This window comes from Physeter macrocephalus, chromosome 8 (assembly GCF_002837175.3).
Source record: "Physeter macrocephalus isolate SW-GA chromosome 8, ASM283717v5, whole genome shotgun sequence".
Classification (NCBI taxonomy): domain Eukaryota; kingdom Metazoa; phylum Chordata; class Mammalia; order Artiodactyla; family Physeteridae; genus Physeter; species Physeter macrocephalus.
In genome coordinates, this window is record NC_041221.1 from 77,670,172 (window position 1) to 77,697,641 (window position 27,470).

At 40.0% G+C, this 27,470-nt stretch overlaps 1 protein-coding gene across 2 annotated transcripts in view; it reads left to right on the top strand.

The window, feature by feature from the left end:
* IQGAP2 (IQ motif containing GTPase activating protein 2) overlaps positions 1-27,470 on the top strand; it is a 306,248-nt gene that overhangs the window by 243,684 nt on the left and 35,094 nt on the right. The window contains exons 17-24 of one of the 2 annotated variants that reach the window (XM_007105494.4): positions 1,353-1,523; positions 7,800-7,883; positions 9,025-9,096; positions 9,762-9,831; positions 13,569-13,777; positions 21,120-21,269; positions 24,305-24,468; positions 26,876-27,100. In XM_007105494.4, the coding sequence (XP_007105556.3) occupies positions 1,353-1,523; positions 7,800-7,883; positions 9,025-9,096; positions 9,762-9,831; positions 13,569-13,777; positions 21,120-21,269; positions 24,305-24,468; positions 26,876-27,100 (1,145 nt within the window). The remainder of the gene's footprint in view (positions 1-1,352; positions 1,524-7,799; positions 7,884-9,024; positions 9,097-9,761; positions 9,832-13,568; positions 13,778-21,119; positions 21,270-24,304; positions 24,469-26,875; positions 27,101-27,470) is intronic. The other variant, XM_028492989.2, reaches the window with a different exon arrangement.

Consider the following 27,470-nt stretch of genomic DNA (forward strand, 5'->3'; position numbering starts at 1 on the left):
GCCAGGCATTGTAGTGTGTTTAAAGAGAAAATACTTCTAATAATTGAGTTCCGTCTTGAAAATAATAGAACTCACAAATGTAGATCTTATAGAACTGTTCACAGTCACCAGCATCAAAGATACTGCAGGGTAGCAGTATTGTGGACAGAATCACCGGTGCGGTATTTACCAAAACTCGGAAAAAAAAACTGTGGCTTGGGGATGACAATGCCACAGAAATCCTGAATGACAAGAAGATAGTGAAAAACATATTTATTAACTAATTTCAAATGTGTAAAGTTCCCAGAGTTTATAGGTAAATGGCATTGTGGAAATGAACTATTAGTGCTGCTTTGTTGCAAAATGAAATTATGGCCAGTATTTAAAAACCTTATGCTCTCACTGAAAGGATATGTCAAACTGTGAAGAAGCAGCATTGAAGGGTTAAACTCAGAGCCAAAACTGCTCGTGTGGCATCCAAAGATGCCCTAGGTATAACTTTGTGGAGTATCAGGATTAATAAAAAGTGGAGGGTCTATGCTGTTAAAAAAAAAAAAAAATTCTAGTCAATCTGAAATTACTGAATTTTTTCAAGAATGTACATATGTCTTCTTAAAAGTATTTATGCATCTTTTATATGATTTCACTTTTAATTGTTTAAATTAACCATCCATTGAGTCCAGTCACACTGGATAAGAGGCATCTGCCATAGAAGCAAGTCCAGTCTTTGCTTGCGTCTCTCAAAGAACATAAAAGTAAAGCCAGTTCATCATCCACATGAAGACTTCTCACAATCCCCCTTCTTCCTTTTTTTCTCATTCATCTAGGTTTCCCTGTCTGCCTGCAATAGCACTTATCTTTCCTCTCCCACCGCCTTTTCTTCTGCTCCAAGTCTTTTATTTTCTCCCAAGTTTATTTTGAGTTTTCCCCTACTCATTGCAGGGATCTGCCTCCTCTGGCCTGTGCAAGAAAAGCCCAAGGACTTCATGGGCACTGCAGTCTTTCCCTCAGGAGAGGGAGGAGGTGATGCATACTCTTACTGTAATCATCCTTGTCTCTTTTACACTCTGAGGAGATCAGGCCTCTTGCCTGGTTCCTGCCAGCATCATCTATACACCTCTACCTCCAAATCCTGAGACCATTCAACCTCATTCTCATACCATCTCAGCACAAAGTTCAGAGGATTCCAGAACCGTATCACTAGATAGAAGCTGAGCCACTTCATCTCTCGGCTCTGGTCAGATCTTTTTTACACCAAGCCAGAAAGAGCTATGCAGATCATTTTCTGAAAGATAAAATTTCCAGAAGCTATATTCTCTATGCTCCTTTCACCTGATGTGTGAAGTGTAACCATAAGAAATATCTCTTGCCAGGACATTATTGAGGAAGTTACAGCAGATTACATTCGTGAGAAGATGTGGTCTGCTACCGAAGATATGCTTCTGTGCTTTCAAGCCGCAACCTCAGGACCCCTCCTTAGGAAAGAGTATGAAGCTAGGAAATCATTTTTGTATGAACAAGAAGAGCATGTGATCAAAATACAGGTATGTGAGTCACCTACCACTCGTTACAGAAAACTGTCATTCCATGAAAATGTTTTATTTGATAATAGGACAGTCAACTACCAGCATTCTAATAAACAAATGTGACTGCAGATTTTGTCCTTAATCAGTGCCCCTGAGTCTACTTTATTGAAGACTCCAAGATGGGAAGGATGTTGGATGATTTTTCACCTGTGGTCTTCTGGAAAGTATTCAGGACGCTGTGAGTAGTCAGAGTCAGGGGAATACCTGAGATCAGAGTTGAAATCCTGTTTCTCTAAAAAGGCGGATATCCTTGTGTCATCTACTGTCTGACCTCAGGTGCTTTTGAATTGGTTTCTTAGTGGTTAGTGGATGTTGAGTGGCGTCTGAGTTTCTATGTTCTTGTAGCCTAAAGAACAGAATAGCTCATGAAATAGATGTAGCATCTCTGAGGCTGTCTTCCCTCTTATGTAATCTCCTTCTTCATTCAGGCCTGCAAGAGGCATCCTCATTCCCAACCATTTTCTTCTTAAGCTTGCATGACTTGTCCGAATGTTCTGGTTGGCAGGAGAGGAACTTGCTAGATTTAGGTGTTTCTAGTCTATGTTCCCCTAGCATCCTCTCTCAACCACCACGCTGGTTTCCAAAAGGCCGTGTGTTTGTTCCTTTTTCTGCAACCAAAGTGATACTGTTATTGATGGACAGAGTTTGGTGGGGTTTTGCTTTGGCCAGTAACTATTAAATTTCCGAAATTGAAAGGTTGTAAGTTGAAGGGATTCTCTTTTGTGATCATTGGTGTACTGATCTGCTTCCCCACCTAACTATAATATTGTGCAGGGCAGAAGATGAGTTTTTAAAACTTTTGTATTCTTGTGTCTTGCATATGATAAGTGTTCAAATATCTGAGTTTGCTCAGAGCTTTAGATGTTAGAAGGCAGGAATGATTAATTTTTTAAAAGAAATTTCTTCTATAAACTTGATATTCAGGCTTCACTGGCGGCGCAGTGGTTAAGAATCCGCCTGCTGATGCAGGGGACACGGGTTCAAGCCCTGGTCCGGGAAGATCCCACATGCCATGGAGCAACTGAGCCCATGCGCCATAACTACTGAGCCTGCGCTCTAGAGCCCGCGAGCCACAACTACTGAAGCCGGCACACCTAGAGCCCGTGCTCTGCAACAAGAGAAGCCACCCCAGTGAGAAGCCCATGCACTGCAACAAAGAGTAGCCCCCGCTCGCTGCAACTAGAGAAAGCCCGTGCACAGCAATGGAGACCCAACGCAGCCAAAAATCAAATAAATAAAATAACTAAATTTTTAAAAAAAACAACTTCATACTCAAAGGATTTTTCTAGGTGAACCCGTAAGTTTTCCAGTTTATTCCTTCTTTAAATAAATGGTAGACAAATCACACAGGAAGTGAACAAAATCTTAAGTATAACATCATCTACACTGATGCTGAGGCTCTACTTTTGCACAAAATTCGAAGAGTGTTAGCCAGTGTGACACAATTTGGACCAACCTCAAGCTCTCCAGTCTGCCCAGAGCTGTGTTATAGTTGGAAGACACTCTAAAGAGCCCTCTAGTATAAAATCCGCCTGATATTAGGACCCAGGGCTAAAATCATGAAAGAGCTGGGGAAAAGACGGAAACAGTCACCTGGAGCCTTTCCTCCCCACCTCAGTGGAAGCAGCAGTATTGAAGAAGAAGCCATTACACTATGAAGTCACCCCGTGATGACTTCTTTCCCCCTGCTTCTGACAGTTTTCTAACAAGGAGGGCATGAGGTCTAAAGTCAGGCTTATAGCCTGGAGATGAATATGGTCTGATCCAGAAAACCAGAGGACCATGAACCAAAGGGCATCATGCTAATCTCATTTTTTGCCGAAGTGGCTGATTCATTCCAAATTAGGGGAATGATGTCAAATCTGAAGATTTCCCCTCCGTGGAACAGCTCAAACTTCTTAGCTGGCTGCATCAACCCCAGACACAGTAGTCTCAACAAATTCAGAGAAAAAGCTCCCAGACTGAGGGCAACCACACCCCAGCTCCACTGTGCTACCACCAACAGTCTCCTCCCAAGGAACTAGATGTGGTACAGAGAGTAAATGTCATCAGTAGCCAATCCTTTGTCTCAGGTGCTTAGGGGACAATTCATAAAGTGGCCAAGTAAACACAGAGGAAGGTAATGAGAATCTATTATAACCATATTATATTTGAACAGTAAGAAAGCCCTGATAAAATGTCTAACGTTTAAGAAGAGAGCCAGAAAAAAATCTCAAACAAAAATGAAAATTTTATAGCAAAAAAAAAGAAAAATGGATATAAGTTGTAAAACATAAATTAACATCTACGGATTCTCATATTCCAGGAGACAGAAGAAATTTTTATACTGAAACTGCTTTATGCTTTTAAGAAATTTAATAAGATGCATGGACTTAATGAAACAAGACAGCATGATAAAATGAAAAGATAACCCATAGCTACACAGAGGAAGAAAAATGACATCCTAGAATGTGAATGAACTTATAACTGCAGAATGTAGAACAGACACTGAAAGTGATTGAAACACGTGGAGAACTTGAGAAAAATCACAGAAAAAGCTAAGAACAGATGACTTAAAATACATTTTCTCATCTGAAGATGATAATACCCATTTTATCACAGGGTTGTAGGGATTAAATGGGATAATACACATAACAGACTTTGCCCAGTATGCAGCTATTAAGTGCTCAACAAGTGTTCGAAGTGATGAGGCGGTAGAGATTGTGACTCAGAGGGCAGGTAGTGGGGATCCAACATCCAGGTGGTTGGATGGCCCAGGAAGAGATCAGAAAAATCAAGACAGGAAAAAAGAGTTAGCTACAATATTTTTTCCCTTGAACTGAAGAAAGCTGAAATGCCACTTTGTAGGAAAAGGCGTAATAGTGAATTACCAAAACTTGGCCCTGAGAATTACTAAATTATTGAAGAGAGTGCCACAAGCATCAGGGCAAAGAAAAAGAAACAAGCTTCTCTGAAGCAAGTGCAGGTTGTCAGGAGCTGTGGCAGAATCTGGGGCCGGGAGGAAGGGGGTGACCTGATGGGACAGTCCTTCATTACATTGTTTGAATGTAACTGACTACTCTTGCAGGTTTCGGGATTCTACCTTTAAGCAGAGTGGGAAAAGAGGTAAATATTTAGGGTTTTCTTGGCTAACAGAGAGATCACAGAATTTGTGCTTCAGAAGTTGGTAATTTGGGGCTTCCCTGGTGGCGCAGTGGTTGCGCGTCCACCTGCCGATGCAGGGGAACCGGGTTCGCGCCCCGGTCCGGGAAGATCCCACATGCCGCGGAGCGGCTGGGCCCGTGAGCCATGGCCGCTGCGCCTGCGCGTCCGGAGCCTGTGCTCCGCAACGGGAGAGGCCACAACAGAGGAAGGCCCGCATACCACAAAAAAAAAAAAAGAAGTTGGTAATTTGAATATTACTATCCTGAGTGCCCAATTATCAAGCGAGGCAACCAATGTAGCAAGCCAGATTTTCTAGAGATTGACAATTAGAATCTATGAAACAGAGCAGTAACTTCTGAGGTCTAGGTATCTTGGGAAACGCCTTTGTTACAGCTGAATTGCACAGAAAATATATTTATAGTAACAAAAAACAAAACAAAAGCATGGCTATTATAAATTTTCATGCAAGTTCTCATACCAATCAAGAGAGAGATTGATGTTTTTGTAAACGCCCTGTCTCTAATTGTTTATAAAAAGCTGCTTCTAGATGGCTTTATGGTTTAGAATTTTGTCTCGTTTTGCATTTTTATCAATAGCTCCTTCCTCCCAACTTTATACCTATAATTGTTTTTAATAAAGAGCCTCTAATTAGAAGAGCCTGCAGTCTCTGGGCCTTGCACAGGAGTTGTGCTTGTTAGCACAGAATGAGGAAAGCCAATCCTGATGAAACTAAAACTTACAAACTAAAAAAGAAGAATGTTAAATTTTGACAAATAAAATAGGAAGCCTGTAGTACTCTGCTTCTATAGACCAAAACTTCAAAACCCAGCCAAGTCGCCTTGGTTTGGAAAGGTAGCAATAAAAATATAAATGTAGATTCCAGAAAAATCTACATAATCATTAAAGAGATGAAATACAAAATGAAATCTTCAGGAAAATACTGTTGGTGAGCCTTGAATCCTTAGGACATTAAAAACATAGTACAAAACGGACAAGTGGGTTCATTCCACTAATGCAAACATGCTTCAATATTAGATCTTCTGTTACTACAACAGATTCCTTATCCAGAATCTTTGAGAATTTGAGCTAATAGAGATTAATAGTGTTTCTGGAATTGAGATAATTCCAAAAAAGCAGAATGAGAAATTGAGCTAATCCCAGTATCTTGGTTGCCTTTCTATTTGGATCAAGGAATGGGATGCATAATGTTATTTGCACATTTGCACCTCTGTGCTTTAAAACAGTGTTAGCCACAAAAACACGAGTCACCATTGAGACCCATCACAACAAATAAGTTACTAGTTAGATTGCCATTAGTATCAGTGCAATCACAGTTTATCACCGTTTCCCTATTTGTCAATATTCTGTTCTCTACATATTTTCAGTATTATAAACAATGCTGCAACAAAAATCCTTATATATTGTTTTTCTACACGGGTACTTATATTTCCTTAAGCTAGGTATATTGAAAAGTAGAAACACTGGGTGAAACGCTAAATAATTTTAAATTTGATACTGCTAAATTCCCTCCAAAAAGGGTATACTCTTTTGTACTTTTCCCAGCACCTACTCCCCATCTATGCTTTTATTCCCCTCACTACTTGGCAATGAGTGATGTCACAACTTTCCCAAACTTTCTCAGACTGATATTCAAGGCTCCCTCAAGCTTAGAGCCATCTCACATATTTTGTAGAGATTCCCAATATTTGTAGAATTGTGTTCTGTGGTTCCCTCTTTCAGCCAATTCAAACTACCTTCTCTCTTCCAAGATCCCTCATAGTTTTTGACCCATATGCCTTCTTGTTTTCTAGCACTATGATGGATTGCTTTAAAAGCATATTTGTAAGATGTTTCCATTGGGGGAAGCTGGATAAAGGGTACATGGAACTCAATGTATTACTGTTGCAGCTTCCTATGAGTCGATAATTATTTTAAAATTAAGTTTTTTTAAAAAGCATATTTATCATTTCTAGGGATTTAAATTGAGAGGGGAAGTCTGGAGCAAGTACTCAGTTGGGTACTTAGTCCATCATGACTGTTTTGTTTTGATTCATTAGCAAAAAGTATATTATTTTTTAAATGGCAATAAAATTCCGCATACCTTTTTAAAAAGAAGAAACGAGGTAGATTGATATATGCAGATGTGAAAAGAAATTTATAAAAAATAACTTGAACAAACAAACAAAAAAAAAAACACTTGATTTTGGGGAATTCCCGGTGTCCCAGTGGTTAGAACTCGGCACTTTCATTGCCGTGGCCCGGGTTCGGTCCCTGGTCAGGGAGCTAAGATCCCGCAAGCTGCGCTGCGAGGCCAAAAAAAAACACTTGATTTTTTTGTATTTGTCCTTTTTAACACAGAACTTGTATTTCATTTCTAACCTGAGAAACAAAATCAGAGAATTGGTGTGAATTACAAAGATATGTTTCAGTAAAGATTCTCAAAAATGAATTGGAATAAACTTTATAACAGCTATGGATTTATCATTCTAAAGATACCAGTTTGTGTCCACTTTTTGCAAATGTTTCCTGTAAAAGTTCTCTTTGATGGTGATAACCTTGTAAAGCTATGTTGATGAAGCCTCATTAAACTTTATGTAAAAATAGATGCAATAATAAAAGATCAGTCACAGTACTCCTATTTTCAGGGATCCAGAGTCATCTTCCTTTTCAGTCTGGATCACAGTGACCCACTTGTTGGAGGAAAGCTAATTACTAGTCATTATTTTGAAGCATCTTATATTGTTACCAAATAATACCAGCACCCAATTGATCTGTTTGTATGTTTCAGGGCAATTCCGTATTATTATCACTTCTTATCACCCAGGGCCTTGGTAAAATTAAACTTTCAAACCAGAAACTGGGCTTCCACCTAGTAATTCCTTTCCCAAACTTGGGGCAAGCCTCAGGTGTGAGCTGGTATGCTCTGCCCAGTTTAATGTCCACCCCTAAAGGTGGTGTCCAGATGAGATTTGGAAGGGAGGATCCCTGACATTGTCCCAACTCAGTGTCTCCTGAGATGTACTCCATCCTTGCACTTTCTAAAACAAACTGTTACATGTAAGTAATTCTGTAACTCATTATTTTCCACAGGCTTTTTGGAAGGGACAAAAACAGCGGGCCTCATATATGCACAGGCGACAAATGTTCATTGATAATATTCCTTCTGTTGTGAAGGTAAACACCCTTTCCTACCTTAGTGCTTGACTTAAACTTTTCCCTTCATTTTCGTTTTGCTTCTAGAAGACAGACTATGTTTGAGCCTTGACATCAGAAGCAAGTCCTGGGTTTGAGTCATACGTCCACTACTCACTTAGCTGATCATCTTCAAGCAAGTCCATCAAAACACTCTATTGTCTCTGGTCCTTTATAATATATGCTCTTTCTCTAACAAGTCCAAATTGATTATTTAAATTCTGGAGGAAACCCAGTTTTATTTTATGTTTTTCTTATGGTCTTCGCTAATAATGTTTAGAATGCTCAAATTTAACAGTGCAAACCTTAGTTGTAAGGCAAATGCAAAGCCAATGACAGGAGAAAGTAGAGCTAAGTTAGGGCCTGTGTTTAGGTGGTGGGCTGGTCTAACCCAGCTTCCCACCAAGGCTGGTTGCTCCAAGCCTAGAGAAAGAACATGCATTGGAGTGCCCACTGTCTCAGAGCTGAGAACTAAAGAACTGTACGGCAGTGAACTTGTAGAAACTTGGAAATCCAGATCAGAGTCACAGGAGTGGGACTGGAGAGAGATGGGAATCAGATGAGATTTGTTAAGACTTTTTAAACTGTGAGGACAAAGAATGACATGGTCTAGACCCCTTGTGCATTACTAGCTCCTGAATGAAATGTCCTTTGCTCACCCTGCAACACATGCTTATTCGCTCAGAAAACCATGGGTCACAGTTGGTCCCTCGTGAGACCTCTTGAAATGTTTTCCTGTAAAGACCTAAAGAATATTCGCTGCATTTAAGAGATGTGGGAAGCAACCCTGAACTTAGTTTCATTTGATCCCCTGACCTGTGGCAACTCTCAGCAAAATGCCTTGCCCGCTTGGCTTTTATTTACTGAGATTAAAGCAAAATAGTACAAAGCGCTACATTACCTTCCCCACCATAACGTGTAACATGTTCTGAACCCCTAGGAGAAAAAGCAACAAAGGAAGTAGAAGATGAAGATTAGGCTTTAGATGTTTATTAGTTGGTAGGCTGCTAATTTTTACTTTTTTATCAAATTATCTATCAATATTATTTTTAAAAGACTCCATAAAGAGATATGAAAGGTTATCTGGTAATTGCCTGGATTTCTCTTTTTAACTTATTTTTAGATTCAGTCCTGGTTCCGGATGGTAACAGCACGGAAGAATTACCTCTCACGACTGCAGTATTTCAGAGATCATGTAAGAAACACGCATGTGGATTTTTATCCTGGCTGAGAATGAACTAAATGAATACTTTGTTGAATGTTAGCATTGAATGATTTTTATTAAATGGTGGAAATGAACACTAGGAGGAAAAAATAGGTTTTAGAACTCAATGTGATACTATTTGGAGGCTTCTTGCATTTTTTTATTCAGAACTCAGGTTCAGAGTGAGACTTCACCATTCAGAACTGGAAAGGAAATGGGTGAGAGAAAACTGATGTGGGCTCGTAATGCCAGGGAGAAAAGATTCAACTTTCCAGCATTACTTGTAAAGTGCTTATTACTGCTAACCGAGTAATTTAAATAGACACCCGCAGGAGGAGTTTTTTTAGGATCTTTGAAGAATAGATATGTGAACATAGATTGGACCAACTAAATTTGGTGGTAAAATTCTTTTCCCTTTTTAAATCTCTTTATTTAAACGGTCCCTTTGCAATCTTGTTTATATTTTAGCTAACTTATCTGCCCCTTTCTTCAAAGAGAATGCAAAAATAAACATTGACTACACCACATCTAAATACTCTCAGTTCTAAATAGTGTCCTTTTTGAAAACGCTGTCACTTCTTAAATAGTTCTAAATTCTAAAATAGTGGAGTAGATGGGACTCTGGGAGGTTGTGACTGGTCTTATTTTTTTCGCAGAGCAATGAAATTGTGAAAATACAGTCTCTATTGAGAGCAAACAAAGCTAGAGATGACTACAAAACATTGGGTAAGTGGAAGCATTCTGAGACAAAGTATCCCTTATTAACCAGGCAAGGACAAGTTATTTCCATCTGAGTCACTTCAGTGGCTGCTCCAAAAACAGAGGATGCCCGTTATTTCCAGTAGATCAGCGGCCATGGCTCACGGGCCCAGCCGCTCCGCGGCATGTGGGATCTTCCCAGACCGGGGCACGAACCCGCGTCCCCTGCATCGGCAGGGGGACTCTCAACCACTGTGCCACCAGGGAAGCCCTCCAGTAGATTTTGACCATCTCAGGCCCCAGGTTCTGAACCAGTACACAAAGGAAGATGTGATGACAGGAAGTGGGCCCTTCTATCTAAATGGAGTGGGGTAGATGCAGTAGATGTGATTTCTTCTTCAGAAGGAATGGACTGCATGGGGTGGGGGGATAAAGTTGGAGTTTGAGATTAACATACACACACTACTATATATAAAATAATTAATCAACAAGGACCTACCATATAGCACAGGGAACTATATTCAATATCTTATAATAACCTATAATGAAAAAGAATATTTTTAAAACATATATATATATATCTGAATCACTTCACTGTACACCTGAAACTAACACAACATTGTAAATCAACTGCACTTCAATTTTTAAAAAATGGAGTTGGCATAAATGCTGATTTTTTGTATTAAAATTGAGCTAGAGGCAGGAATCTAATGCAAAAGAGCCAGAAGATAAACTTAAATTTGAATACTGTTTAATTTATTACCTGGCCTGTGATTTTTTTTCCTCTCATTTTAAGAATGAAACATAGTCGTATAAGAAATTTGGAAATATGAATAAGAAGGGGAAAAGCACAGTTTCATCTCCCAAAGATAACTACAAACATCTTCCTATAATTTCATTCTGGACTTCTCACAGTACCTATGGTTTTTTTAAATCGTCTTCCTTATACTAATAGTATATGCCATTTGTAGAAAGTTTGAAAACAGCAAAATAAAATAAAAATCACCCAGAAATATCATTCACATTTTGTGCTGTCCTTTTCAGTTTCAGCTCTGCATACGTTTGTCATTCTGTTGTTGTTGTTGTTTTTACATAGTGAAGATCATTCTTTATATGCTAAATTTTTAACATTCTTACTGTCACAAGAACATGTGATAAAGAGCGTGTCCTAGATTAAGTCTAGAAGGGCTTGCTGATAAATTTATTAGTGCTACCTAAATTCTTCAAATATTCAGGTCATTCAAGATTAATTTTGAGAGGGCAAAACAGATCAGTGTGTATTTTAGTACTGAAAATGGCCATTATGTTCTAACTGCCTTGTTTCTTACTTTTTTTTTTTTTTTGGAAGAAATAAAGAGCTGTTCAGTAATGTTCCTAGCACAGTGCTACTAAGTAGTTTCACCAACACCCTTTATTGTCAAAAGTCTGTCTGAATTATGGAGTGAAGTGTATGGCCTAAGAAAGATCTTCCCTGGTACTTGTTAAGGAAAAGTATCTGGCAGCCTCAGAGGCCAGGTTCTGCCTCAAGCCCGTGGAATCTTCTGGATACTACCTCATTCCACTAGATTCCAGAATCCAGCATGCAAACTGAGGGAGGAAAGGTCCCCAGTCTTTCCAATGCCACACTGTTCCACTTTGGAATTGATGAGATTCGTCTCTTAGTTGGTAGATAATCTTTAATTTTTTATGAGGAAGCTGAATAGGGGGTTTGTTTTCTGCGCCCTAACACACTAAAATAGGTGATATAGGGATAAATTTTCCAAACGAACACAGACTGCTTTTCGTTTCCTTCTAGGGAACATGTTTTTGTGGGTGGTTGTGCTGATACTTGCTTACTTTTTTTTTTTTTAAGTTACAAAGATAAAAGAAATTCCAGTTTAAAAATCTAGGTGATTTCCTGTTAAAGCATAGAAGGCAGATAGAAACTATGTTAGTGAATAAATCAGATCAAAACTGCTCTGGGTTTTGGCAAATAGGGTGGCTTTGTGGTAACTGAACTGTAAATTTTCATTTCTTTCTCAATTCAGCATCTTCAGAAAACGAAGGCATTTTTTTTTAAGCTGAAAAACAGATCACTTTTATTAGTCTGTCATGATTCATTTTCACCCATTCCCTCCAGAAAGGCACTGAATGCATTCAGGTTTAGAAGTTGCTGGAACCGTAATGTGGCCCCTTGTAAGTGCTGACTGTTAAGTTGTGTGGTTTCCTGAAATGAAAGTACCACAAAGTGATATGAAGACATCATGAAGATGCCAAAAAGCGAACTGTTGATAGAGGAACTATTACATTTGAGCCATAATAATTAGTAAAGCTAAAATATTCATTTGTTTCTGCCAGGCCTGTTAGCACATAAAATGATACACAGTTCTTCAGAGCCAGGAGAGAGAACTTTAGACACAAATGTGGTGGCTTGTGTTCCCTCAGCTACATGAATGAGCTCTGGTGTGTGGCTCAGGCTGTTTCTGAAATGGTCATGTCATCAGCAACATCTTTGCTGAAATAGAAGGAAAATAAATTCATGTATGCTTCAGGGATCAGGAAGAAAAGGGTCCATGATCCGAGGTAACTTGGAATCTAGTGGAATATGAGGTATTATTATCCAGTAAATTCTGAGCCTGGAAGCAGAATTGGACCTCTAAAGCTTTCTAAGGCTTTTCTTTGACAAGTACCAATAAAGACCATCAGATGGGGAACCACAGTAATACAGATGACTCTAGATTTGGTTGTTCATGATGAGTTCATGCTGTTAATTGTGTTGTTGGTTGAACTCTGTATTCCTTAAGTGTCAAAATACCACACAACTAAACAGAAGTATAAGGAAGCTTGAGTAGGGCCTTGGAAGTAAAAGAGAGGGTGGTTATTGAGGCCGCCACAACTGGACTGGGCTCTCTCAAGTCATCTTTTTGTTGCTGTGTCTAATCATTCAGCATTGAAGGTCCAGGTAGTTTCTTCTTAGAGTTTACCCAGGGTAGATCTCATTACACACCTTAAAAAAATTTTTTTTTTCAAAGTCGCAGTGCAAGAGAATTAAACCACAATTAAGGTTCAAGGCACTAAGGGAAAGCCCTTGTAGAATTTATATAGATATTCCTCTCAACAACTGAGCCTGGCCTCCTAGGTGCTGAATGCCCTCCCTGGTCCATGCTGAAAGGACAGGGACCCAATTCAATTTCTAAAATTGCTTCATTTCTGCCAAGTAGAACATGTGTTCCAGTTGTCATTTTGTTGGCTCCTGTTAGACCTTACAGTTCTCCCTTGACTGACCTTTTCTAATTCACCTTTCACCTAATTCCTGCTCCTTCCCCAAGGTCTTTTGGACTGGAAAAAAAACAAAAAACAATAAAAAACAAAACCGCTTTCTGCTTCCTGCAGCAAGAACAGAAATCTCTTATCTGGCTCAGCCACAAGATTTTAGAGCCGGGGCAACTCACGTTAGCATTCTTTGCCAGGTTCCTCATCAATAAGACACTGATAGATAGAACTATCTCCTCAGTGCGTGGTCCTGGGAACAGCATGAGAGAGGGCTGATAAACGGGTGCTAGACGAGGAATTAGTGAGGCCCAACCTAATCAGTGGCGTGCATTTATTTATATGATCAGTTTCCTCGTCCAGATTTGACATGAGGCAGGATGATTCACTCTGGAGACCAAGCACGTCCATCGCTCTATTTTTCTGTCAATGCTTTATTTAAAGACCTGATTTCTTTCCTACTGATGATCCGTTCAAGCATGCCCAGTTGAAGCACGCCTTTCCTTTCCTTGCAGTTGGCTCTGAAAACCCGCCGTTAACAGTAATCCGCAAATTTGTACACCTGTTGGACCAGAGTGACTTGGATTTCCAGGAGGCGCTGGAGGTAGCACGATTAAGGGAAGAAGTGGTGACCAAGATCAGGGGCAATCAACAGCTCGAGAAAGACCTGAACCTGATGGACATTAAGATTGGGCTCCTGGTGAAGAACAGGATCACGCTGGAGGTCAGTGGGGTTTGTGGGACGGACTGTTGGTTCCCAGAAGAGAGAAGACGCTCATATATTTGCCCACAACACTCTGGTCCAGCTGAGTTCCTTTGGAGTCCAGAAGGAGTGGCCCAAAGTTTATTTACCATTTTCATTACCACTTTATGGTCTTAGACCTGCAAAATTCTGTGCCCCCCTTTTATGACCTTTGGTAAGACTTCTTTACCATTCTGAAAGGAAATTTATGTGAAATAAAACCAACTTACATATGTACCTTCATAGCAAGGCTAAGGCCTTTCTATAAATATAAAAGAGAAATTCAAAGAAATTAATTTATAGTAAAAATACATATTTCAACATGAAAATACATGGGCCTGATGCCGTTAGATGTGATGAAGTTACCAGAGACTTGGGCCTCTTCACAGAATAACCACAGATTGAGAGAGCTACAGATGAGACTGGTCAGGTGAGTGGTGGAACTGGCCATGAGTTCTTTTTTTCCAAAGTGGAGAACAACTCTTTGTAATAAGCCCTTGAACAGCAAAGTGTGGTTTTCCTCCACCCCCCACCACTTGACATGGAATTGCCGCCCTAGAAAATTAAGTTTATATTAAAATTGTGAGGATCTATGTTGTGCTTATATGTAAAACGATTAGATTCTAGGCTCAAGCAATTACACACAGAATTTTGACCTACGTGAATGACCAGCGGGACATTAAAAAATCCAGCCATGCGAGATGTGGACAGTTATTTACACAAGACCATCCTACAAACTGCAGGACAGCAGAGCATCTGTCCTCCCCAGGCCCGGCTCACTGGAAGCCAGTGGTGTCTCCAGTCCATCAGATGTTAGCCCTCCCCCCTCCACAGTTCCAAAATGACCCCCTACAGAGTGGCATTTCCCTAATAATAGCCTCCAAATAAATAATGCTGTAGTTTTATATCTGTGAGAAACCTGCCAGTGTCAGAGCTCCCCAAAACTATGTGAAAAGTGTCATTTTTACCCAAGAAAAGGAGATTTCCAAGGTAAGACCTCTCTTCATGTCCCTGTTCCCCTGCCACGTCAGTTTTCAGAAAACCAACAGGGAGGGCAAGGCAGGGGAAGTTGACCTTCTGGATGCCCTGAGAAGGCTACGGTGGGTCAGAGGTAGAGAGCCAGCTTCTGGTGTGGTTCTGGAAAACTACCAGTTGAGCAGGCACGGGAGGCTACCAGCTAAGTGGACATGGGAACACCTCACTCTTGTCTCCGGCCCTCACAGAGATACCAGCAAAATAGTGCCAAGAAAATAAGGAAACGAGAGCAACTTGTAAGACAGGAAATGATCATCTTTTCTAAATATTAAGGGAAAAAACTACAAATTTAAAAGTTCTGCATTTAACTCTATTTTCATTGTTTTATCCAGGAAAACAATAGTACTTTAGTCTTTAAAAAAAAAAAATAATGTGTTTGTATTGTTTGACACATATGAAAACTTTTAAAGTATAATATATTCCAGAAGGTCCTTCAGAGAATGCCTTTTATAGCTTTACGCTGCTGTTTTACCCTACTCCCATAAAGTTTTAAACAGGAAATGCCTTGCCTTTTAAAATAAAGGCTTAGTTGCAAAAGAGTAGGAGAAATATGTAGCTTGTGAAAATACAAACGTGACAGATTTTCAGATCTTTATGAGTGTTTAAGATTTTTTAAAGCATTACTAATTGTTAGCATTGTGAAACAAAGTTAATTTTTCGACTTATATTTTCAAACACCAAATATTAAACACTGATTAGAAGTTAAACTAATGATTCTCAAGGATGTACTCTTTTGTCTTATCATTAATAGTAGCATTTTTGGTTTGATGATAAGAATAGTGCAGTTGAAGTTTTATTTACAATAATGAAATAATGGGAAACAACCCAAACCCGAAAACAACAGAGGACAGTAGAACCAGTCCGACGTGTATGTTACACAGCCACTAAAAATAACGTTTCTGAAGAATACTTAAGGGCAGGGGAAAGGGTTGCAATATAATGGAGAAGAAAATAGTACCTAAAACAGTACGATTTCATTTATTGTAAAACAATAGATATACACTTAAGCTAAAAGAAAAAAATTAAGCTATTTTTCTTTGCATGGTAGAATTAACCATATATATGTATTTTTTTAGCATCTTTATTGGAGTATAATTGCTTTACAGTGTTGTGTTAGTTTCTGCTGTATAACAAAGTGAATCAGCTATATGTATACATATATCCCCATATCCCCTCCCTCTTGTGTCTCCCTCCCACCCTCCCTATCCCACCCCTCTAGGTGGTCACAAAGCACAGAGCTAATCTCCCTGTGCTATGCAGCTGCTTCCCACTAGCTACCTATTTTGCATTTGGTAATGTATATATTCCATGCCACTCTCTCACTTCGTCCCAGCTTACCCTTCCCCCTCCTCATGTCCTCAAGTCCATTCTCTATGTCTGCGTCTTTATTCCTGTTCTTCCCCTAGGTTCATGAGAACCTTGGTTTTTTTTTTTTAGATTCCATATATATGTGTTAGCATACAGTATTTGTTCTTGTCTTTCTGACTTACTTCACTCTGTATGACAGACTCTAGGTCCATCCACCTCACTACAAATAACTCAGTTTTGTTTCTTTTTATGGCTGAGTAATATTCCATTGTATATATGTGCCACATCTTCTTTATCCATTCATCTGTCGATGGACGCTTAGGTTGCTTCCATGTCCTGGTATAGTTTTTAATTTTTTTAACAATGAGCATATGTTGAGAAAAAAGTTTAAAGGGAAGTGGCTTAGTTCTTACAAAGCATCTCTAGCTCTCTCTAGTAACTATGTGTCTTACAATTCTTTTAAAATTGGCGTTCCTTCTGGAAACCTCAGAAAGTCAGTGGGCAAGTGACTGAAGTAGCTAATATTGGTTTTAAGCAAAAGAAGAGGTTTGGAAATGGAGACAGACAGCTGAAGTAGAAGTTTCTGGGAGGCACAGGGAGGAAGAAAGGTCTAGATTCAAACTAGCTTGAAGGAAAACCAAAGTAGAAATTGAAAGTAATCTTGAATTGCTAAAATTCCTATTGATGAGTGTGTCGTATCATGTGAGTGCAGACTTGCAGGCCAGGGCTATCTGTAACCCAGGATTGAAATTTATTGTATTGCTTAATTAAACTTCTTCGCTGCTTTATGAACATATTTCCTTGGGTATGTTCCTTAACCTCTCTAAGCCTTGTTTTCTTCACTGGAAAATGTGCTAAGTGCCTTACATGGATTGTTTTTATCTTCACAGAAGCTCAGTAAGATTGCTATCATCAAGCCCATTTTATAGATTTAAGGAAACTGAGTCTGAGAGAGGTTAACCTGAGCAAGGTCACAAAACTAACTGTGCTTTGCAGATACTCGTATTTTTATGACTCCAAAGCCCAAGCCCTTTGTCGTCGTCCACACCTTCTACAAAAGTGCATATACTCTAGCATATTACCTGCATGCGGATATCCTGTTACCAGGGGAAGGGAAAAGATGGTGGCAACTAAGGCAACATTGAGATGTGGGGATATTATGAACAAGTTAAATACTGTTGCTCCTTCGAACCAGTATTCCTCAAATGTTCAATATTTATTGATAAGAATAGAGGACATGAGATTTCTATTAATAAAAAGCATGTACCTCTCTTTGGAACCCCCGTCTGGGTTGGCTTTTGTCCCCTTCTTCAAGCTTTCCAAAGCAAACCTCCATTCACACCAGAGCTTTTGTGAGCCAGGTGTAATTTCACAGGGAAGACAGAAGAAAGGCTTATCCCATTGAAGCGTGCTGCTCTGTACTTGGATCTCCAGCAAACAGACAGTTTCCGTGGCACAGCTGCTGGCTCTCCTCTCCCCTCGTACTTCCCCTCCAGGGCTCAGCATTTGACTCTGCTCTTTCCCTTCCTCCAGTGCTCTTCCTGTGCTCTCTTCACCAAATCTGTTAATAATGCGGAGGAATTTGGTTCTGCCCTAGAGCTTGCTTACCACCCCACCCTCTGTTCTCTTCTATGTATGTCAAAAACATTACCCTAAAGATGAAGTCTGAAGCAAAACAAAGGAATAGTCTCCAGTTTCCAGAGCTACTTCCATTGCAAGTAGTTAGGGGACATCGGGGGTGAGGGGGGCCGGTGATGGGGAGGTTAAGTACCAAGATTTTTTTTCTTCCGTATATTTAAAATCAGGGTAATCAATTTATTCCATGTATTTGGGGGAATTGAATCTCTACACATCACCATTTATCTGAAGAGGAGAAACCTGGGTTAAATGGAACCGTAAGCCAGTTAGTCTAGTGATGTCTTAGGACTTCTTATAGATAAGGGTATCAGGCCACCGCCTGCCTAGACTTCTCCTGAACCTCCATCTGAAGGTAACTACGCTTTCTTTCTTCATCTTGAATGTGATTCATATACTTGTGAAATAAGGGGGGAAGTGTCGCCTTCTTAAAATTTTTGTAGAAATGAAAATCAAATTCCTCCTCTTTCCCCCTATAAACAATTAGGGGAACAGAAGTAAAGGATTAAGTCAAGTTACCCCTCTCTAAGCTGAGAATGAAGAAGAATAAAGTCATAGACCTGGAAGGCAATGGATGTAACCACATAGAACTATCTAATCTCAAAGCTCCAAGGGTTGTTTTGGTTTCTTTTTTCTACCTATGAGCTGACCCCAGCTATGGGAGAAGGGGGTGCTGCGGGGTAAATAGATTTGGAGCTTGTCCTATACAGTGGTTCTCATCCACAGGGATAATTGGAAATGGGGACAGGCACATTTTTTGTCGTCAAAATGACAGGAGTCCCTACTGGCATTTGGTGGAGAAGGGCCCAGGATGCAAGATGGGCAGCAGTGCATGCACAGCAAAGCATGGTAGTGCCTGAAATGCCCGGAGGGCCCCCCTCGGGACTGACGGTGGAGAATCCTGATACTGGCTGCAAACAGAGTCCTCATGTGGAGGGCTGGGCTAAGAGCTCAGGGAAGCAGATGGAAGAAGTTTTAGGAAAAACAACTTTCTTGCCACCTATGCTCTGGGACAGTGACCCAGTGTTCAGCGGCAAAGGAGGCATTCTAGAGCTGTGGCTTTCATGTAAGTCACGTGCCATTAGTGAGTCATGAAATCAATTTAGTGTATCACTTAAGCAGATTTTAAAAATGGAATAGAATAAAAGCAAATTGAAACGATCAGAGTGTGTCCCAGTAGTAAGAGTAAGCATCCTTTCGTATAGTGTGTGTGGGTAAGTTTACCAATAAAAGACATAAACTGTATTTTTTACTGTGGGTCTCCGTAAAAATGTTTGGTAGATCCTTAGCTAAACGACCTACTCTGGTTCATGAGCCTTTAAGCCCCTGAAGGGGACACAGTAGCCTCAGTGACCTCTTGACAATGTTTCCAGCCACACATTTTCCACATTTCCCTGTAAATAGTTAAAGGAGCATGATTGGGAGGGAAAACCCTTAACTTTGTTAAATATTTAGAGGCTTCTCTTCGCTTCCATTTCTAATTTCTACATTGCATATTTTTTGCAAGTGCTTCTATAGATTCAAAAGATATAATTCATTCTTTTAAAGGTTACAGTTTAGTAGTGTTTAGTATATTCCCAAAATTGTACAACGATCACTTCTGTCTGACTCTAGAACATTTCATCACCCCAAAAAGAAACCCCAAAGAAAATGTTCTGGAATTAGATTGTGGTGACAGTTGCACAACCTTGTGACTAGACAGAACACCACTGAATTATACTCTTTAAAAGGATGAAGTGTATAGTAAATGAATAATATTTCAATTGAAAAAATACCCATATTCATTAACAGTCGTTACCTATTCACTCCAACCCCCAGCCACAGCAACCTTTAGTATACTTTCTATCTTGATAGATTTGCTTGTTCTGGATATTTCATATTAATAGAGTCACACAATATGTCATCTGTTGTGACCAGCTTCTTTCACTTAGCATAGTGTTTTTATAGTTCACCATGTTGTAGTAGCATAAATCAGTACTTCGTTCCTCTTTACTGATAAATAACATTCCATTGTGTGGATACACATTTTGTTTGCCCATTTATCAGTTGATGGACACTTGAGTTGTTCTCTCTTTTCAGCTGTTATGAGTAATTCTGCTATGAGCATTCATGTACATGTTTTTCTGTGGACATATGTGTTCAGTTCTCTTCAGTATATACCTAACAGTGAAGTTGCAGGGTCACATGGTCACCTGTGTTTAACTTCTGAGGAACTGCCAAATAACTGTTAATGTTGAGCATCTCTTCATGTGCTTATTAGCCATTTGTAGGTCTTCTTTGGGAAAATGTCTGTTCACATCCTTTGCTTTTTTTTTTTTTTTTTTTTTTGTGGTATGCGGGCCTCCCTCTGCTGTGGCCTCTCCCGTTGCGGAGCACAGGCTCCGGACGCGCAGGCCCAGCGGCCATGGCTCACGGGCCCAGCCGCTCCGCGGCATGTGGGATCTTCCCAGACCGGGGCGCGAACCCGGTTCCCCTGCATCGGCAGGCGGACGCGCAACCACTGCGCCACCAGGGAAGCCCCTTTGCCCATTTTTTAATTGGGTTATTTGTCTTTTTATTTTTGAGATGTAGGAGTTCTTTATAGTTTTATTGTGGATACAAGTCCCTTATCTAATAAATGATTTGCAAATATTTTCTCTCATTCTATGGGTTTTCTTTATTGATAATGTACTTTGAAGCACAAAGGTTTTAATTTTTATGAAGTCCACTTTATTTTTTTCTTTTGTTGCTAGTGCTTTTGGTGTCGTATGTAAGAAACCATAATCTACATGCACAAAGATGCATGTACAAGAAGGCTCCCTACACACACTGAAATAGTAATAAAATGTAAAGAAACTAACTGTCCATCAAAAGGAATATGATTAAATAAGTTATCACACACACACCCCTAAAAGAAACCATTGCTTAATCCAGGGTAACAAATATTTTTGCCTAGGTTTTCTTACAAGAGTTTTAGTTTTAGCTCCTGCGTTTAGTTCTTTGATCTCTTTTGAGTTAATTTTTGTTTATGGGATGAGGTCTGACTTCTTTCTTTTGAACCTGGATATCCAGTTATCCCAGCATCATTTTTTGAAAAGACTATCCTCTCCTATTGAATTGTCTTGGAACCTACGTTACATCCTAAGAACAAATGCGTACAGCTTTGGAGAACAAATATTACAGAAGCCAAATTCACCTGCAGTTTGGATTTTCTTAATTTCTTTAACATTCTCTGTCCATTTGTTTCTTCGTGAGGGAAACGTGGAAAATTAATCTTTCCAACTGTGTGTGTTTCAGGGTGTCTGAGAAGGAAGGAGGTAAAGAGTACCAGCATAAAAAGTAGTAATTTCATAAAAATTTTTTCCAGGATGTAATTTCACACAGAACGAAACTGAATAAGAAAAAAGGTGGAGAAATGCAAATACTGAATAACACTGACAACCAAGGGATCAAAAGTTTGAGTAAGGAGAGAAGAAAAACACTGGAAACATATCAGCAGCTTTTTTATCTTTTACAGGTGAGAACAATTTCACTGTGAATTTTGGGTAAATGCTATATTCCCGTTGGTGTTTTACAGTAGATCTTGTCCCATGCTAAGGCTATAATAGTTTACATGTTCTGAGCACTATTAAGTACCAGCTGCTATTCTAGGTGCTTTCTATACATTATCTCATTTTAATTCTTAGTACAACCCTGGGAACCATCAAAAAATAATTTACTGATATTCCCATATTACATGTGAGAAAACTGAGACACAGCCAGTAAATGGTAAAGCAGGGGTATTGGGACCCTGGCAGTTTGACTTAAAACTTCAGTCACGCTCTTCATGACTACATTATACTGCAGTTATCGGCAGAAACAGTATAAATCCAATAATAACATAAGCAGATGCTGTCAAACATGAAAAAATTAAAGTAACTGTATGAAAAACAGATCTGTACCAGAACCAGACTGCCCTTCTTTTGAGGAAGGAGCCAGAGAGTTTGGATTAGGGAAATGGAATTCCTTTTTTATTTCATTCTTTCCATGGCATGACTGTGATCTAAGTGAGCAGTAATTTTCCATTGCTTCAAGAGTGTGGGTGAGAACTAAGCTGAACTGGTTACGGCTGGACTGTGTCTGGTGGACTAGTTGTTTGTTTGACCATTGATCAACCTCATCCGCCCACCAGCACATACAATTAGTCCCAAAGGAAACAGTGAGAGATAGTGAGAGATAGAAACAAAGCCTCCCCTCGGCAGGAAAACGTTCTCAAAGAAGGTGAATCAGCAGTTCTTCCTTGAAAGTCAGGTGTCTCTGGGGCCGCTGCTGGTGGCAGTGATTCCGTCAAGGCGTGGAGATGCTTGAATCTTTGCTTGAGGACGTCTCTGGCATTAGGTGCACAGAGAACACATTACCCAAAATATAAATGAGGTGTGGCTAGCCCCGTTGAGAGAAGAGACGTTAATTTTGGTAGAGTTGAGAACGCTAGAGTGGAGAACAGGTGTAGTACTCCAGATGTCCACCATGTGGCAGCATAGAAGGAAAAATGTTAAAACAGAATTGTCCATGGAATCCAGTGCTTAACAACAGCTTCCTTTCCCGAAAGAAAGGGGGCTCGCACTAGGCAGGGAAGGTTTTTTGTCAGCTGAAATTAGGTTAATAGGCATCCACCAGTTAGAAATTTAATCTTAAGCATTTATCATTTTTTTTATTTTTATTGGAGTATAGCTGCTTTACAATGTTGTTAGTTTGTACTGTACAGCAAAGTGAATCAGCTATACGTATACATATATCCCCTCTTTTTTGGATTTCCTTCCCATTTAGGTCACCACAGAGCATCGAGTAGAGTTCCCTGTACTATACAGTAGGTTCTCACATTTATCATTTCTGACAACCATGAACTTCCAAGTGTATGAAGCTTCTTTAGGATTTAGTTTTCTATTGTTGGATTTTGATAGAATTTGTGTCATTTAGGAAGGTGAAAATTTAGTCGCTGGCCTAAGATTTGTATAGTTTACCCTGTTATGTAAGTGGAGGCTCATTAATGGGAAGGAGAAAAAGCATAGGAGCGTGTTTAGAATAATTCCACAAGGTTTATTCCCTAAACGATCCAAAACTGATAGAACCAGAGCATGACCATTCAGTTGTACTGAGTGAAGTGTCCAAAAATCATTTATTTTTCTTCACCTTTTCTCCTCTCTGCTTTGGAGACATTAACCCAAGACCAATGAGGAAGCTATAGAAAAGCAAACGGCGTGGATCCCTTTCGCCTTTGGAAATTCTTAGCCAAAGTAGCAGGTCAGCTAGTATAGGTTTTGCTATGGGCTTGTCTCTTCTGTATGAGCCTAAATTTAAAGTTTTTAGGTCATCTGAGAGGAATGAGGCTTCTTCGGCTTTAGAGTAATTTTCCTTTCTCAAAAGCCGATATGCTTAGTGTGGGAAAAGAATCACCCCAGAATGCTAAGAAAAAGGTTGTCCTGAGCTGTTTATTCATAAAATTTCTACCAGTCATTATGAGCTTGAAAGTAAATCTAAGTGGTAAACTAAACTAGAATTAGAGTTTTCTTAAAATTTTTAAAGCCAAACTGCTTGAGACTCTTAAATACTGGTTTCCACGTATGGAAAATTTTCTTTTCTCATCGGAAGGAAGATGAAGAGGAGGACTATCAAATTTCTCTGTCACCTTAATATTATATTTTTTCTTCTAACCTCCATCTGGTTGGTGTAACTCCTTCAGAAAAAACACATTACCACAAAGACTGGTGCTACATCTCTTGAACTCCATCCTAAGCTGAGCTGCATGTCAATTTTTTTTAATTCTTGTCCATCTTTAAATTTTTTTTTAATTTAAAGATTCTCTCTTCGGATACCAGGTCTGTCAGCCACCCGCCTCTCTCTTCTCTTCTCTTTATCTTAGCCTTCTGGGGTGATTCTTTTCCCACACTAAGCATATGGGCTTCTTGCCAGGTTCTTCTGGCATTTCCCCCATGAACTATCCTGACCTTCACCCCTCTGTTCAGCCTCCCTGCCTCACTGTTACCTTCTCATGCTTTCTAAAACATCATGGCCATCCCACTGTCTCCACATGTAAACGTATCCTTTTCTTTTTCTTTCTTGTCTCAGAATATGGGATGTGTTTCCTTCTATTCATTCATCAGTCCTTCTAGGACTGACTTCTATTTAGCTCAGCCCTTGGTCCCTTCTTGCCAGTCTCTTTGGATACCAGATCTATCAGCCACCCCCCGCCTCCTGTGTTTCTACAACAAATATTACTGTGTGGCTCCAAATGGTGTAGAGTGTACATAATACAATTATACTCCATTAAATATGTCATGATATAGTATATAAAATTTAAATCCTACCGTAACTTTCTAGTATAACTTCCTATAGTTTAGTAGTAGTATTATCTGCTACCTTTTAAAGTCTTAATATGTGCCAGATACTCTTCCATATGCTTTATACATAATAAGTCATTAAAGCGCAAGGAACTGGGGACTCCTCTCTGCTTTTAATAATATATTAACATATAGTTTTGTTGGGGGGGGGGTGTTTCTTCTCCCTTTCCTTCAGACAAATCCTTTGTACCTCGCTAAGCTGATTTTCCAGATGCCACAGAACAAGTCAACTAAATTTATGGATACTGTTATTTTCACCTTATACAATTATGCTTCCAATCAACGGGAAGAATATCTACTCCTCAAGCTTTTTAAAACTGCTCTGGAGGAAGAAATAAAGTATGTATATAAGTATATATGTAAAAATACCAATACCTTTTGTTAGTGGTGGCTATCTCTGATTTACTAAAATAATTTTAAAGTTATTCTTATAAGTTATTTATACATATTAAAATGTTTCCAATTTCTTGAGAAATTGCCACATCATCATAAATATATTCAGGTACAGCTTTCTCCCAGCAGTGATATCTTTTCTAATACTAAATTCACTCTTGATTTTGCAAGTATACAAAGCTCTTTGAAAGTCAGTGAGGGCTTCCCTGGCGGCACAGTGGTTAAGAATCCTCCTGCCAATGCAGGGGACACGGGTTCGAGCCCTGGTCCGGGATCCTGCATACCGTGGAGCAACTACGCCCGTGTGCCACAACTGCTGAGCCTGCGCTCTAGAGCCCGCATGCCACAACTACTAAAGCCCATGCACCTCATGCTCTGTGACAGGAGAAGCCACCGCAATGAGAAGCCCATGCACTGCAACGAAGAGTAGCCCCCGCTCGCTGCAACTAGAGAAACCTCAACGCGCAGCAACGAAGGTCCAATGCAGCCAAAAATAAATAAATAAACTAAATAAATTTATATTAAGTAAAAGTCAGTGAGAAAACCTAATTAAAATTATGTGAGTAGTAAAGCCATAAACAGATGAGGATAATGATCTCTGCTAAAGAGTTTTTCCTTCTTACTGGAATTTAAGCTGCTGCTAATTTATTTTTTACTCAGTTAATGTAAAAAATGTGTAGGCAGCTATAATGAATGGGGGGGGTACCCATGAGAAATGCCCTTAGCCAACTAGATGGATCTTAACTGTCTTCCTTACTTCTGGATCCCTTAAGCGATGCTAATCCTATAGGTCTCTGAAGCTATTAGCCAGGCACCTCTGCCCTCATGCTGTCTATAAGGCAGCATGAGAAATAGGATTCATGAGAAATAGCAATGCTATGCAGTAGAATAAGGTAAGTACTAAATGAATGATAAGCACAGTGTAACAGATCAGAGGGATGGAAAGAAAAGTGCCAATACAGTCAACCGATAAAAATTGTATGGAAGAGGAAGGAGTTGACCCAAAACCTTGAAGAATATCTACAAGTTTTTATAAAAAGAAATGGAGGGGCTTCCCTGATGGCGCAGTGGTTGCGCGTCCGCCTGCCGATGCAGGGGAACCGGGTTTGCGCCCCGGTCTGGGAGGATCCCACGTGCCGCGGAGCGGCTGGGCCCGTGAGCCATGGTCGCTGAAGCGGCTGGGCCCGTGAGCCATGGCCGCTGAGCCTGCGCGTCCGGAGCCTGTGCTCCGCAACGGGAGAGGCCACAACAAAGGGAGGCCCGCACACTACAAAAAAAAAAAAAAAAGAAATGGAAACGGGAAATAAGGCACTATGGTGATAGAAACAGTATGGGCCAAGGGGCAAGAAAGAAAGTAGATTAGCCAAGAGGTGACTTAATTCATGACCACCAGGAAAGTAAGGTTGGGCCAGATCATGGGAGACACTGAGTATAGGCTGAAGTGCCGAGGCTCTTTTTACTTTCTGGGAAGGTGTGCAAGGTTTTTGATGTGACCACATGGAGTTTTTAGAAGATTGATCTGCTAGCCACGTATGAACAGGATGAATTGGAGCTACACAGCTCAGGGAAATGGGGGGGGATGCATAGGAAAAAGGAAGAGATTAGATTTTCAACACTGAGTTTGAGTTTTAGGTGTAGAACATGTGGGTGAAATATTTCCAATATCCAGCAGAATATTGGAAATTCAAGGCTAACTCCCAGGAAGGAGACAGGGAGCATCCTAACTTGTATACCGTCACCCAGTATTATTATTAGTCTAGGTCCATTTTTAGTTCATTCCTGCCTTCTAGATTGGAATTAAACCTGAGAAATTATTCTAGGTCCTTAAATTTCCTGAATAAGAAACTCATCTTACAAACGATAGCTTCCTTTTATTTTTTTTAATAAAAATAATAAACGGGGGATTCTGAGACCCACTTTATGAATGGACACTCAGGCTTCCAATAGCCCTGATAAATTAGAATCAGGACATGCATTGTAGATCCTGCTCTACAGGCCCTGTTACCACTGCAAACCTTTGGCCAAATAGCTCAGGCATGTTGTCTAGTGATGAAGGCAGATAGAGTGGTCATACTTAGAGAGAAAGCTTTGCCTTAACTTCCCACAAGTTTCAGACTCAGAGGTTGTGTTACAAAAGACAGCATGTGGGCCATGTCCACCAAAAGTCTCCTTTGGCTCAGGTGTGCTCACCAAATAGAGACGGGAGATAGCTTCCTTTTAAATCACACTGTCTTTGATCTTCAATGAAGAAAAATACAGCCCCCCAAAGCCCTTGCCCGCCAGAGAGAAGATACACTGTTTAAAACTCTATCCATAGAGGCAAACCATTTTGTTTGGTCTGGGCCTTTTTTAGATCAAAGGTGGACCAGGTCCAGGACATAGTTACTGGGAACCCTACAGTCATCAAGATGGTCGTCAGCTTCAACAGAGGTGCCCGTGGACAGAACACACTGCGCCAGCTTCTGGCTCCGGTGGTGAAAGAGATCATCGATGACAAATTCCTGATCATCAACACAAGCCCCGTCGAGGTGTACAAGGCCTGGGTGAACCAACTAGAAACACAGACTGGAGAAGCCAGGTAGTAAAGCCTGGGCGATGCTGGTTTTCAGTCGCGTTTTATGATCGTTTTTATGTGTATATTTATACATACTCTTAAACTCTGTTAAGCTCTGTTGAAAGAACAAAATTCACTGTGCAAAGTCAGTTTTCAGTCTAAGATGTTGTTACCTCCCTTAACATACCCATGCAGGCCACATTCTTGGACTCCTGCTCATCTTAGTAGTACATGGTATTTTCAGATTTCGGTACCAGTTGATTCCCAAAGCCACAATTTCTGTAGTTCTCTCCCTTGGTTTTTCTTTGTTGTTTCTAAACCTAGGCCTAGACCTAGACATGGACCTCTTCACCTGATAATACCTGCGTTTTTTTTTTTTTTTTACATGTACCAA